The sequence below is a fragment of the Hippocampus guttulatus genome, chromosome 7 (genome assembly GCF_054856545.1).
Source record: "Hippocampus guttulatus isolate MCC_2025c chromosome 7, RoL_Hgut_1.0, whole genome shotgun sequence".
NCBI classification, from domain to species: domain Eukaryota; kingdom Metazoa; phylum Chordata; class Actinopteri; order Syngnathiformes; family Syngnathidae; genus Hippocampus; species Hippocampus guttulatus.
The window spans coordinates 12,951,375-12,966,787 of NC_141267.1; the positions used below are offsets into that span (position 1 = coordinate 12,951,375).

The 15,413-nt window shown below is 44.6% G+C and overlaps 1 protein-coding gene across 1 annotated transcript in view; it reads right to left on the reverse strand.

The window, feature by feature from the left end:
• Positions 1–15,413, reverse strand: part of insrb (insulin receptor b) — a 69,563-nt gene that overhangs the window by 18,573 nt on the left and 35,577 nt on the right. Inside the window, exons 3-5 of the mRNA XM_086116235.1 lie at positions 6,394–6,602; positions 6,087–6,220; positions 72–211 (exon numbers count right to left, since the gene is read on the reverse strand). Coding sequence (XP_085972361.1) covers positions 72–211; positions 6,087–6,220; positions 6,394–6,602 — 483 coding nt within the window. The remainder of the gene's footprint in view (positions 1–71; positions 212–6,086; positions 6,221–6,393; positions 6,603–15,413) is intronic.

Here is a 15,413-nt window from a genome sequence, read left to right on the forward strand (position 1 = left end):
GAAGGCAGAGACGAAGACGAAAATCTGAGCGTCTCGAGGAGGCCCAGCAGGAGTTGTGCAAGCGTACTCACTCCCGCCTCGAATCTTGATGATCATGTTGCCGTGGAGAACGGTGCAACCTCTCAACGCCTGGGCCGAGGTGACCGAGTCAATGGTTTTATTCCCCACGCAAAGCTTGGGACAGAGACCTGCGCACGGCGAGCACGTCAACCTGCATGGAGCGAGAGGACCATCAATAAAAACATCAGCATCCTAATGAGAGCGGTTAGGGCGGCACTTGCTGACATGATACCGGTCAAAACGGATCAATACAGACAAACAAGGACGTTTTATGCATTTATTCAAAAAGGGATTACTGCGCTCGATTACATTTCCAAGCTGAGAGACGACTGCAACGGAGGCAATGCTGGAGGTCAAAAGGAAGCCCAATTCCAAACGTTTGGGAATTTGGGATACCAATGTGAGCTTTACCGTGATAGCAGCACATGGTGGCATTGTATCCAAGTCCAACAGTCGGGGGCTTTGTTCTTTTCTGGTGTGTGTGTGTGTGGTTTAGGACAAGAAGTTGCTTTGTTCAGGAAAAGGCTTTGATTGTGCTCTTCCTCTACTTTTTACAATACCTAATCAACTGAGAGAAGCGTAGCACCTCAGTGTGGCAGTTTGCCCAACAAAAGCAGGCCAAAAAACGTACAATTTGGGATTCAACCAGAATGTTTCAGATAAAAAAAATATTGACTCAATGACGAAAACAAATTGCGCAAGTGTAGCTCTAAACAACAGCTTGACTGTTTTGGTTTTTTTTAAACTTCCGATCGGAAAATTGTGTTGAAATGCTAACCAATCGGACGTTGACCAACAGTATTCTGCCATCTGAAGTTCCACTCTATTTTGCGATCCATTCACAACTTTTGATTTTTAAAACTAATCAATTTGCATACTCTTGTCAAGCTGCACTGTACTGCTGTTTTGGAAAAGGAGTCAAATGACTTTCAAGATGACTGGATTAGTTTTAACATTAATATATATATATATGTGTGTGTGTGTGTGTTGCGCCTGAAGTAGACAAACAAGTGGCTGTATTTGAACACGGAAAGCAAAAACAAAAAACCACAAATGCTCAAGTGCGCAGGCCGATTGGCCATGGAATGGGAGATGACAGAGCTCAATGCAGCAGGAATGTGTTGTGTTGTGCTGGTGTGCGTCGGTTCGCGAGCGGGCATGACACAGCACTTCCAACATAACAAGGCCTGGAGTGTTCCAACAAATTAAAAGCCCCTTTTACACTGCCTGTAAGAGAGGCGTTTTTCCGCCTTTTCACCATGTCGCTGTTCTGTATATGCAGCAATGGGGGGGGGGGGGGGGGGGGGCATAGTCGACCTACCTATTTTTTGCCTTTACCTTAGCTGTAATGTCGACACCTGCATGAAAAGGTATTCCGCAAAGGGGTGACAAATGAAACTCTGACATTGTGACGCATCTAATGACCTTAATACCACTGTGTGAAGGAGCCGAGTTACAGCAATACCCCAATTTGCAAATCATGGGTCAGCAATGGTGGGTGAATGAGTCTTAAAAAATATGTAGTGGTACAGTCGTAGTGGTATTTCCCAAGAAGGGGCACCGTCTGTCTATATATTTTAAATGTGCAACTATACAATAAATATTTTCCATTTAAATTAATGCTTTCAAAGTGATGACATTTTGCAAGTGATTTTAATTTATCCCAGTGTCTGCCACAAATTAGAAGTATGGCCAAGAGGCCATATCTGGCCTGCTCTGTTCTTTATCCAGTCCATCGAGCATTCAGAGTTGCATTAATACAAAACGGTTTGTTTCTGCTCTGGTTTTTTTTGTTGTTGTCCAGATTACTTTATCAATAAAGATGAGTTGAGTTGATGCATTAATTGAGTTGTTACCCCCCTAAAATTTGGTCATTTAATGAATGCTAACCAAAATTAGTATTTAGCGGTATTCATTTTGTATTTTCTTTCTTCGCGTATGTCATTTATTGATTGGCTAAATGATTTATTGTAAATTTTAAAAAATGCCAAGACAACAATCTATACATTTCCTGCAATGAATTGAGTAATTGGTTGACTGAATTATTAACAATTGACCTAAAAAAATGGTTTGTCAAATAAATATTTCATTTCCTATAAAAATTAAAAATTATTATTTTTAATAAATTTATTCTGCAAACAGTATTTTTTTTCATCACATTTGTGAATGACCTGGCCCATGTGTCCATTTGAAAACAAATAAGCAATTGTGGCCCTTAACCACAAATGTTGGGTGACCCTTGCCTTAACCTCTCAAGTCAAACAAGCCATATCCAAAATAGACTGATCACAAATCCCAATTAATACAGTAAATAATTCAAAGTCAACATACTGGAAATAATTATCAGACAAAGACACGGCATGCACAATGCTGGGGATTCAGGCGCAAGACTCCTCATCCTCTGCGCATACATCATCACGTACGGCTGCAGACACAACAAAAAGTGAGACACCAGCTCCAGTCCCCAGAATGCGTGAGCGGCCTTCTCACACTGCAGACGTGCGCTCCTGCACGTAATCACATATGATCGCATGCGCTCGGAACGGAGGGCTTCATAGTGCCGCCTTTCAGGAAACCCATTCACAAAAGCGAACCTCGTCCAGCAAGTGGCCCGGGCACACGCACACGCACACGCACGCGCACGCGCACGCACGCGCACACACACACACTCGCACAACCGCATGGAGGATAACGTTTCATACACAAATGAGGCCTCTCAAAAGAAACATAATCCTGCTTTTTAATTCCGACTGAAGCCTTGACAGCTTTACCTCAGAAGATCTGCCTCAGATCTCAAGCAAGAAGCCGTGCAGTATTGTAGAGTTTTGCTTCTCTCACCGTACTGACATCTCCAGTGGTGGCCACTGTTGTGATGAATGTTAACAACACTTCCAAAGCAGCTTCTTTGTTTGCTGGTTATGCCGAACAAAGAATGCTGGGGGGGGGGGGGGGGGGGGGGGGGGGCTGTAAGACCAAGCCAGCATGCATGAATTGCCATTTTATATTATGTTTACGCAAATGTTATTATGAGGCCCTTTGCCTGGGAAGCACACCCAAGAGACGGTAGAACACAAAATTCTTCGACCGTTCGACTCCACTTGCCACCTGGGGCTCACGATGGAATGCAGTTGTGGATTTTTTCCGTCACAGCTGACTGGGTCAAACGGCCCATTACAGTTTCCTGAATATTCATCCTTAAATAAAGGAAAGATCCACCACTGAATATATATAACCTATATAAGTGCTTCCGCTTTATGACTTATTATCAAATTGGGAAACACTCTGCAATGATGTCTACTAAACAACGGTAGGAGGCAAATCTCGCTTGTATTTTTGTGCCTTCTTTTTTTTTTTTTTTGCCCCCTCTTCCACACGGAAAATCATATATTCAGCTCCTTCAGAAGTAACGCTCTAGTTGCAGCGTAGAAAGAGAGAACGTTTTGGCCCGTTGGAGTGAAAAAAACAGACACACAGGCAGACAGCAGGCAGCTCTTAAAGGGCCAGTGTTTATCTGTCCGGTTGAACCCGGTGACTTGGGCAGCGGTGTCTGGTCGAAAAATCTGGAAGAGTGGATGCAGGTCTGGCAGAACCAGATGCGTCACACACCAACATGCTCTTTTTTTCCAACTGCACTGCTTCACTTGATCTGTCTTTCATCTATCTAGCACCGTAGTAAAACTAAAGGGCGAGAGCACACATGAAACGTTTCGTAACTCCTCTCAACAAAAGAATAGTCGCAAGAGGAAAAAAGCAGGCAAGCGTTGAAAGCACTCAACACAATTGTGGTTTCTCCGGAACTTTTGCCCAACATCAACATGTGTTCCAGTGTCACGCCAGTCGGAGATAATTGCCAGTAGCCATATGGATGACAGTTGCTTCTGTTAAGTCACGTTTAATGTCATCCTTTCGGTTGGTTTCTACTTCCTATTTTCCTTCCGATTCCCGACTGTTAGCCAGAACCGCTGTTGACCAACTCTTTGTGCGGAAACGACTTTTATTGGGTACTTCCGCGACTGCTGTTGTGAATTTGGGTCCCACTTGTTTGTGCTCTTCGACCCAAAAAAACGCAGAGAGTGAGGATCGATGGCATTAAAGTTTAAGTATGTTTGATTGCATTGAACATGAAGATGTGTTCCAAACTTCAAATGACGAGAATGCGAAAGTGTTCCAGTAAATATTGCCTCCATCGAGCCATCCACTTTCTATAACGCTTCTTCTCTTGGATAATGTGCGTATGAGCATACAAAATCACACACTCTCAAAGGGAGCCCCTATTGCGTCTGCCCGAGGGAGTACGATAGACTCGTAATGCAACGTTCTTTTTGGGGAATCATAGAGAGAAAAGTCGCTCACTCTCATGCACACATGGACACGATTCATGTTGAAAAAAAAAAGCCATTATAGCAGGTTGAAATGTACTTAAATGAACTAAAAGCCCAGAGTGTGTTGTCTTTCTTTTTTAAACAAGCAAAAACATTTAGACCAACACACAACGCAGCGAACAAGGGTAGAAATGCTTGCATCCAGGTAACGTTTTTAATTATTGAGCCACATGATGGAGATATCCTCGGGACAACCTTCTCTTATTTGAACACAAATACAAAGCGCTGTCCTTTTAATTCCCTCTTCCATCTGTCCTCCTTCACCACACCCCACTAATGTCTCTGCACGAGTAAAAATTGCTTCTCTTCCCACGAAAGACTCATCTTGGCCTGCCACTTGCTAAACGCATGTCAGATTTTCCGAGCCACAAAGGGACAACAGGAGGACTTTACCCAATACATTTTAGGCTTCCTGTCCAAACCTGTGTGAATGTTTTGGAATAAGTCTCCTCTTTTAGTAACAGTTGGCCAATCTAAATATGAAATCCACTGATGTGCTCTCTGTGGTCTTTAATACGTGCAGAAAACTCATGTCAGACTTTTTTTTTTCTTTTAACACTGTGGTTTGCCTCTTTACCCACTTTAATCAAAGGAATGTACAGTCAACCGGATTGCATCTGCACTGCTTATGCTGACGACAGCAATCGTCAACTCTGATTAAATCCAAAATAAGAAATAAAAAAAAATCCTTAATACATTTGCTTCACATGAAATAATCACACTTAAGCCGCCTAAGTGAACAAGTTCCAAGTCACTGAGTAATCTTTCAAACAGGAAATTAATCAGTTATTGGCAGCAAAATGAATCTGGCATTATAATGCAAGCCGGCTTCCAAAATAAGCAACGCTTGGCCAACGACTACAAATGTTCGCAAGAGGTAATTCAAAATCACTAGGTACTGTAGTTGGCGATAAGAGTTAATCGTTTTCGTAGCCGTGGTTATTTTTACATCGAGACTTTCACAGTCAAGGGAGTTTCGGGAGCACATCCTCACTTTAAAAACACAGCTCTTTCCTCTTGTCATTGTGACAAGATCTAATTTACACAGGTAAGTCATCCACAATCATGATTCTGTAGCCGGACCGGATGTTAAGTAACGTATGTTAAAGGTCCATTTAGTACGGCAATAGGCTGACGTTAAAGGTTGTAACCTTTCGGTTTTACGATCATATTAATACGCCAGTATGATGGACTCGGCCGCCCTCAGGTCAGAATGTCAAAACCCTGATTTATAAGACACCATAATCAATGGGATGATTAGAAAATACTAAACACTTCCAGTTAAAATAAGACTCATTGGAAGTCATTTCATTATTTCATGAATATATTAAATGTAGCTGTTAGAAGAGCATCGTGTACACTGGCCTTTGGTTTTTGTCCCCACTAAATAAATACCTTTCGAATGATTTCGAGTAAACGTTTTACAAATACAGGAAAAGGAAAAAAACAAAACCAAAATCCGCCTTCGTGTTTGATCAACTTCCAAATGTCATCACTGCTTGTGTGCGAGTGAGTGTGTTTACGCAGTGTAGCAGCAAGCCTGTGGAGACGGTATGACACTTGATGTGGGTGACTGATAGCATGTGCCAGTCGCCACTATCAATAGTGTTGATGGTGGCATGTGCGTGCGTGCGTCAGACATACATGGAGGAGTTTATAGTGGTGTATCCAGAAGGACACTCTGGAATGCAGGCGCCGTTGTGGATGACGTATTCATGGCAACCAGACTCCCGGCCCTGGTTCAGTCTCTTGGTCTCCTTACACTGGTTGTGGAGTGCCTGAGAGAAGCGGCAGAGACAAAACAATTCTTCAAGACATGCATCTTTAACCCATTCACTCCCAAAGACGTTTTTAAACGTCTTTTCATACTTGGTCCAGAATTGGCTGGTACTAAATGAGTTAAGGGGAGTCTTTCAAGGGCTACATGGGTAATATCAGTGCAACAACACACCTGACAGAAGGAGAAGCTAACGCAGCGCCATCCCCGGAAGACGTAGTATCCAGCGGGGCACTTTTCCACACAGGTGTTGGCGTGCTGGAGGTTCCTGCAGGCCACGCAGCTGCTGGCGTTGCCTGGCTCCGAGCAGCTGCCCAAGCACTGGTCGTGGCAGCATTGGCCCCGGAGGTTACATGCGCCATGCTTACAGCGGTCCAGGCACACTAAAGAGAGGTAGAGGGGAGAAGGAAAAGAGGTGGTTAAGACCAGCTTGCACATCGGTGGGCAATAAGAACCTTTCGTTCTGTATCTGCACTGCTACCAAACATAACGGTGAAGCAAAAGGCTGAACATTCCGATTGAGTTTGCCTAAATGGACATCATTACATGCTAACACAAATGACCATTGAAGCGCACCCAATTCGACAAGCTCCAGCTGCAATTCGCACGCAGAAATGGAAGTGAATGACCGCTGATTGCTCGCAGCCCCAGTGAGCAGCGCCACGGAGACAACTTTAATTGCCAAAGGGCTGAACATTATATGTCATTTGCTCGTGTCAAGTTTCATTTGACCTATCGGGAAACAACGTTTGGTCCGAGAGCCAGCGTGTCAATGTGATTGGATTAGCCTTCAGGTTCGACCGGTGCCCTGTAATGATCTAATAAACGGGCGGTTATTGCCTCATCTGTGGCCCAGTAGAGACTGATTACATCTCATACAAGCCACTGACCTTTCTACCAAATGCACATGCTAACCTGCTGTGAACAAAACAGGCATCCATAATAAATCACCTAAAGGGAAGGGTTTACGAAGTCTATGATGGACTCGGTTAACAAAACAGTAATCAAGAGATAAAGAAAAATAAACTCTTGGATCTTTACTTATCAGCATTCATTTGTCATCCCCAGTGGATGCTTATTATTGACGTTTCAAAACCTACCCTTTACCCTGCTTTATATAACCAGCGGGGCTCGAGACGACGACCAATTTGAGGGTCTAGGTATCTTCATTTTTCAACGGTACGCGGTTAAGTTAAGGCCAAAAATGTCAGGAAAAAAAAACCCCCAACTAACTTTTTGTGGTGGTGCACCAAAGAAAAAGTTGGTACATTTAAGCAATCCATACAAGTCATATTAATAGTGTCTACACCGCCAAGATGGAATTCATTAAAAAAGGGAAGAAAGATGCAAAAAGAAACAAATCCACCCGTAGTTACCGGGACATAAACACGCCCATTTAAAGCAGAAAGATTCTTGTGGTGTCCGAGACTTTTATCCAACGTTACAGTGTGTTTCGGTGTCTGTGAGTGAGCACTAGCAGACGGCAGAATGGCTGAGCAGACTGAGCAGCATTAGCTTCTGTTAAGCCATGTTTAGAGCCAGTTGTTAGTTTGATTTTGCTAAGTTTGTACTTCCTGTTTTTTTTTCTTCTAAATTCCGCTTATGTGACTACTGTGGTTTATTTGAGTGCCACTCGGAAGAATGGATTGCGGTTGACTTTCAAGGTTATGATTCATCCCATAGAATTTGAAACCATTTGAAACTATATGAACAAAAAGGTTGTTTGGGAAGTGTTGTAACACAGTAAATGAGCTATAGGAAAATGGTGGCACTCTATGTTAGCCTCAGTGGGATGCCAAACTCATTGTGGCTCACATGAGCACACATTGCCAAAGATACAGTCAGGACTACACCCCCCACCCCCCAACCCCACCCTCTTCCACAGCTCCGGGAGGCCTGCCTGTTGTGCTGCCTGTGCAAAAGCAAAGGACAGATGGGGTCAAGGCAGGGGAGAGAAACGCTTTCGAAGGGTAAAGTAAAAAACAATGAGAAAAGGAGTGGCTGAAGAAAGGTAACCTAAGTTTAAAGCGAGGGTCGCCGCAGATTTTCTGAGCTACAAAAGCCGCCACTTGCGCGAGGCCGAGGAAAATGCTGCGCCCTCCCCCCCTCTCGACTGTCTGCAGCGTGTGTACATGCTGCGCTTGCCAATCCGGCTCCAGTCAAGACTCCATGCCGGAGTACCGCTCGTGCCCTAGATCCACCCTCAGTCTTAGCCAATGTGTTTGCTGGATGGGGGAGGCAGCTATTCAATGGCCTCTTCCATGTCAGGCAAGAGAGCCGCCCAGGGTTAACCCTGGCCTTGCTGTGGCAGGCAGGGGGCAGCGGAGTCAACAAGCTTGAAAAAAACCCTGCTACTGATTCTACTTCAAGAGAATTTGAGCATGTATAGTACAAGTCTCCGGCTTTGCTTCAGATGCATAAATACAAGGTCATGAAAAGTGTTGTTTACTCTGCACCACGCTTTAAGAATAAGATTGACAGACTGCACGGGGGATTTCTCGTGCTCTCCTAATTTATAATGTAGGCGCAGGGATGTGGCGTCAGGAGTATAAGAGCGCCACACCGGTGACTCCTGCCCGGCTCCACAAGCTGGTCGCTATGCCAAACATGCTCCGTTCAGCTCGCTCATTCATTGCTGGCCTCATCCTCCTCCTCCTCTGTTTTCCTCTTCTCTGCCACCGCCTCACCCTGCACCACTATCTATCGCTCTATCTGCTTGCCTGCCTTTCTAGGCCAGCCAACCCCTCCCACTTTCATTCATGCGCCTTGTTTTGTTTTTATGCTGGCTTGGATGGGGGATGGAGGGAAGAAGGCATGGATGGGCGAATGATTTCGCAACACAGAGGAGATATTCCAAAAGAGCTTTATCACTAATTAAGGTAAACACACACACACACACACACGTACGTAAATCTCGGTGCCCCACACTAATTTGCCCGCCGCTTACACACGTGCAGTTCCAGTAAAGGGTTTTAAATGCAAAGCCTAATCAAAGGTTTGTTGTGTTTACCTTTCATCAGGCTCACGGCAATAAAGAGCCCCGGCTGCTCAGTCAACAGGGAAGGAACCTGGGAAAGACCGGCGAGCCAATCGCGATCGGCCACATACGGCAACACTTCCTGCTCTTCACACATAAAACCGCCCCTTTAATTGGCAGTGTTGTCTGCAGGCGAAGCACCGGGAACAATAACAAACACGTTTTTTTGCCCCAGAGCCATTTACTCTGGAAAACACAAGCGCACACGGCCATCCGCACACACGCTCACATGGCTGCTGGATTCACGTTTACTATATTTGGCCACGGTGGGAGTCCTAAGCTTCAAAAGCTTTGCTATAAATGCTTCGGAGACCTGATGTAAGACAGTCGCCTGGAGAGTGCGGAGAGAGACGTAAGCGGTGTAAACAAAAACAACTAAGATTGACTGGTCAGAAGGGGATGGTATATCCCACATGTATTCCATAAAAGTGAAGCCAGGCTACCACATAAAATAACACGAGAAGAACCTCCTTTCTTGATTGTTCAACAACTAGCATTTAGTATTTAAAAAAATAAAAATAAAAAATTGGACCCACGCGCTACCTTTCTATGCCCAACACATGTCAATCAGATGGCGTATTTGTCAGCGAGCTTACCCACTATCTATGTATCATCTAGTTTATTGTCCCCAGACCAAAATAACCGCACATTCCCTTCATCGAGAGCCTGCCGACATTCAAAGGGTAGATCACAGCACCCCAAGCGTTTCTTTTCCCTGCGTAGCAGCCACTCCCTCTCAGGGTTATTGACACACAGATAAAGATGGCTATTATGCAAGCGACTTTCCAAACAAGGCAACCTAAGAGGTTCACATATGTGACAAAGTTCCAATCTGTTTGAGCAGTAAAGCGCACGAGAACATGCTGTACGGGTCCATGTAGGAATTACAATGACAATTATATTTGTACAAGATTTTATTGTACGGCGTGTCCAAATCGACGTTTCTTTTCCAGTGAGCGCGTCAATGCGTCCTATCGGGTTGAAGAAACTGAGTAGTCTCGGCGACTGCTACTGGGAGGAGAACAAAAGTTTTCTCTATCACAACAATCACAACCCAACAGCGAGGCAAAATGATCACGGTCAAACTGTTATTATTACAAACACTCGAACAAATGTCTGTACAATCAGTGAAGGTAAAGTGAAAGCACGGACAAGGGACACTTGTGGTAGAAAACAAAAAATTAAGAATTTCATGTAAGTCAGGAAATTGTGAATTTTACTAAAATCCTCAAGGAACAAAAAATACTTCTCTAGAGTGGCCTTTTCTTTTATGTTTTTGTATGTGAAGCCATAAGAGAAGGTGACCGGTGATGACAAAGAGGAAATGTGTAACCATGATCTTAAGGGGAATTTCAATTTAGCATTGGCAAAAGGCACGAAAAAAGTGGCCGACGCCTCCATATCTGAACGGACTCGAGTTTAATAACTGGGGAAGAAAATGGAATGTACCCTCAGGTGTTAAGAGTTTATTGGTTTTATGCAAACAATAGTGAACTTCTTTTTACACTTGTATTACAGTCAGCCATGTTACCTTGCTGTTGTGTTAAATGTTGTGGTAAACATGATTTAAATTTCAGTATTTCCTATGACGGTTAAAAACAAATCAGAGGGTGGGCAGTATCTCAGAATCGATTGCGTTCAACTTGGGAGGTTCCAATATGGCCAGTATTGCCACATCTATCTGACACAATTATACCCCCCCCCCCCCCAAAAAAAAACAACACTGCAGGCAATATCAGAAAAAAAAGAGTTTACATTAGAAATCTCATGGATATATTTAGAAATGAACAGTTGTGTTTAGTTTTTTTACCCCACCTTTCACGTTTGGCACACAATTTGTCTGCATATCTCGATTCATGCCTCAACCTGCCAAGTTGTTAACTTTCCATCAACAGTAACTACTTATTTCCCAAGAAATACAAAGCATGCTCACGATACGGCTTGTGAGTACGCACGTGTACATTGTCTCGTGGAAAGCAGCAAAAATTTGTTCTATCCAAGCTTGATGCAAGCCAAATGTATCAACATGTGCAAGCACTCGATTTTACGTATTTCAAGAGGCGGATCAGAACGATCTGGTGGACAAAGTGCGTTTGTGATCAACAACACTATCAAAGACAAGCGTAGCATCACGCAGCGCTGCTTTTTGCTGGGCTTTGTCTGTTATTTTTCATTGATTTCCTTCTCTGCGTCTTCCTGCAAACTGGTCGGCCGTGCTGGCCCATCTTGTTACCATGGAGACGAGTCCAGACAGACTGTCTGCAGTAATTAGCTATGTTCTCTCAACAGACATTTTCTTGAGATTTCCCCCTCGTCATCATTTGTGTCTGATCCTCATGACTCGCCCTCGTCTTTTTTAAAAGCATCCCCAAGCCTCATCCCTAACTCATCTGGCGTGTTTCCTTCACGAGTATCCTCCCCTCCTCTTGACCAACCTCCCACCAACCCGCTCAGACGTAGTGTCTTGCCGCAGGTGACAAATCTGCTCTTCCGGAAAACCACAGCCACTAGATCTCATTACAGACACTAAGGATGGAGGTAAAATCGATGCGCTGCAATGATGGCCCTCCTCGCCACTCCCTTATTCTTCTCTCGCCTTGGCACATTTGTCGTTACTGACCCGTCATCGTCATTTGTCCTTTGAAAACTCTCCCGCATGTGCACATCCTTTAAGGCTACTATCCACACACATCTTGCCTCACGCACTACACAAGAAAACAAGAGAGGGAAATTCACAACGCAGGGATGCAAAGTTTAACGGCCAACACTAACTCCTGCCGACCTTCGGCGCCGAAAGAAAGAGTCGCAGTTCGCTAAGTTTTGTAAAGAGTTACACCGATGCTCCCTTTCATTAAGTCAAACGCAGGATCTTGCGTGAAGGCGCTGAGGAAGAAATTTGGACTGATCTCTGGGGTGTCAATAACGCTGCAAAATTCTGGTCTGACAGAACCTGCAGTGCAGCGCTGAGTTGATCTGTTTTATACTCACAACATACCATCAAGTACGGAGCAGATTTACAGAGAACCTCGCGTGCACATGCATTTATGCGTATGCATTGAGCCGAGCAGGTGATGGGGAGAGACTAGAGCGTTGTGACCGTTGCGGGGTTGCAGAACGGAAGATGAAAAGCCTATGAATGTTCGATTATTCTAAAGAGAGCAAGAAAAAAAAAAACAGATTCCGAAGCATTCTAGCCGACAGATTTGTCTCTTTCCTCGATCCAGCTCCACGGGAAGGCTGTTAATTGCGAGAGGCAGCCGGGAAACTCGCCGTTCAGACACGGAGAAGCAGGCGAGCCACATTTCCTTGACTTGTGTCTAAAATAACAAAAAGGTGCGGTATATATTTCACGTGCGTATGACGTGTGAAGCTCTTAGCATCATTGCAAACGACCGTCCCCGAAGGGCACCAAAGCAAAGCCCAAAAGCCAACAACAATCATGACTTCTCATGCATTGAATGTATTCCCAAAGGAAGGCTTTGGAAGTGTGACGATAAATTAAGAGTGCTGCATCCCAACCGTAACTCTAGGTTGTCAAAGATTTGAGAGCCATCTTTCCACCCGCGCAACCAACGGCCAAGCAAAACAGCGAAGCAGACAGACCCAGGGTCTCCTGGGCCAGCTTGCAGGGGCTGATTGCGGAGAATGTTAGTCACAAGAAAAACAGGCTTTAATCTGATTTACACTTAAATGTGTCAACTGGTTTGTGGGGAGAATTCTGGGTGATCTGGAAAAATCGGCAAAAGTCACGTGGCTTGGTTGCTCGACTTTTGATTGCTGCGGTTGAGGTGGACTCGAGACAAAGATCGGGAACAAACTGGTTCTTTAAAAAAAAGTACACGCATACGGCAAATGGTAATACAGTTGAACCCCAGGTCAAAATGGTGACGTGCCTTACAAAAATGAATGCTACAATATTAAAATATACTGTAGTTTTGTGGAATTGGAAACGCAAAGTAAAACACCGGCGGGTTCTCTTTGTTCTGAATTTGACAGGACTGATGTGACTGCAAGATGTCGACTCGTGCCTTCCTGCCAGTGGGCCCCTCCGACAAGCCTTTTGTTGATCATGCTCATGCAGCTTGTGCCGCTCTAAAACCTTTCCTAATTAAAATCTTAATTCCAATAACTGTCGGACTAAGGAGATTTGCCGCAAGCACAATATATGAACTGCCAATCCGGGGAGTAAAAGGGAGATGTTTGTTTCCTTTGCGCGGCATAAACAGCAATGCGGCACACACACACACACGCCTGCACTCGACGGATCTCTCCCCCCCCCCCACCCCCACCCAAGGGCACAATGATGCCTCTATGAAAGACAGACGGTCAGTGATGGCAAAGGAATGGAGGGCAGCGGTGCTTCACAAGTGAATACACTGATACTGTACGAGTGAGGTTGCAGAGGTGAGGGGGTTGTGGGTAGGGAGAGGGTGAGGAGAGACTGAGGATGATAGACTAAGGACTGGCCCTGTAGCAGAGGTTAGAGGCCATGAAAGCAGTAATTGCACAGACCGGCCTTATCAATCCAATCTGTAGGCTCACCTCACAAGGCTTGCCATTCTCCTGCGGAGCCTTCTCTTGTCTTGCCAGGGTATAATAACACGAGTTGCTTTTAAAGGAAAGCAGTGTCTTCTTTTCATCCTTCTCTGACTTGATGTTTTGTCCAAGTGGGTTAATAAAAATTAAAAACAGCCGCGCAGGAAAGCAAACACCCTGTGTGTCTGGCGGCGCGGAGTGCGCCGAATGAGGCGCACTTTTATTGTGAACTCATTGAGAGGCAATCATGGATAATGTGGACTTTACAGGCGGCCAGTAGCAGCAAGCCGGGCCCTCAATCAGCCTCCGTGCCAGACTCGGGCACATGGCATCCCTCCAGGGGCCTGACTGAAAAATAAAAAACCCCAGCTGAGGGATTTACACAGCGGGGCGGACTGCTGGAGGAGAAGTGTCCAACCACAGAGGAAAACCCGTTTGTACTGCTGCGTATGCATGTATGCACATACATAATACATGCGCAAAGGGGTACCGGGACAATAGACTAAGGAAGCTCATGCATTAGGAAAAGGGGAAGAGGGTGTCAGGAGACCGAAGAGGTCCTGCTTATCCTTTGGGGCCCAGGTGGTGTCAACAGAGGCCCTCCAGCACGCAGAGAAGAAAAACTCGTTCATTGAAACACAGCAGCTGAAGGTAAAGGAGGAGCTTTGCGCCTCAAGGCAAGCTTTTCCTAACTGGGATGTTGCCATCAAAATAGAAATCTTTTTTTTTCTTCTTTAACACCGTATTTTTCCTAAGAACAGTAGAATAACAAAAATCGGAATTTTCAACAAGTGGTTTAGTGATGTTCGCTTAGCCATGACGGCTATGGGGTATGTTGGCGGGAAGACAACAGCTGTGTCAGCAACGTAAAAAGGGCGACAATTAAACATACCGGGCGAGAAATTAATTCTAGAAATAAAATAAACGCTACATGGTACCGTGGTGTATGCACAGCAGTGATCATCTTACAGTTTACCCCCAGCGAGTCCCAGGGACTCGCTGATCAGAAAAGTATGAGTCCCATTATGCATTTAGAGAGTCCCAAATTTCGAATTCTGAAATGGTCTACTTATTCAATTGCAAATGATAATAACACAAACACCAACAATATACAGTACATTGATAATAGGTTTATTTCTTATAAACAAATGCTGCAAACATTTTCATAATTCAGGCATGCAAGATGTGCTGAGAACTAGGTTCTTATTTCATCTCATGGTTCAGTCTTTGAGTTAATAAATTCTCCTCTCTGTATTCTGCTTCCAATGATGCAAGGCTTTCTCAAAGTCAACTTATCATCGCCAAAAACTATCCAACTTTAGCTGCTTCCTCTGTGATATCTCCACAATAAACTTTCGCAACACTTGTTTTAACGTTACACAACTTGGCAATCGTCTGCTTCCCGCGAGGTGAAGGTCGATTTCGCCAATCTCGTCTCGCGAGAACGGAAACCTCGTCACGCGAGATTACTTAACGCGAGATCAAAACAACAATGGCAGCGATGGTTAAACTGCGATCGTTGCTGGAAAAAAAGATTTACCATAGGTTTTTTTTGTTTTGACTGAGAAATGTCCTTGCGTCCCAAAAACGCACATTATTTGGAACTGTGCTTCCTGCGGGA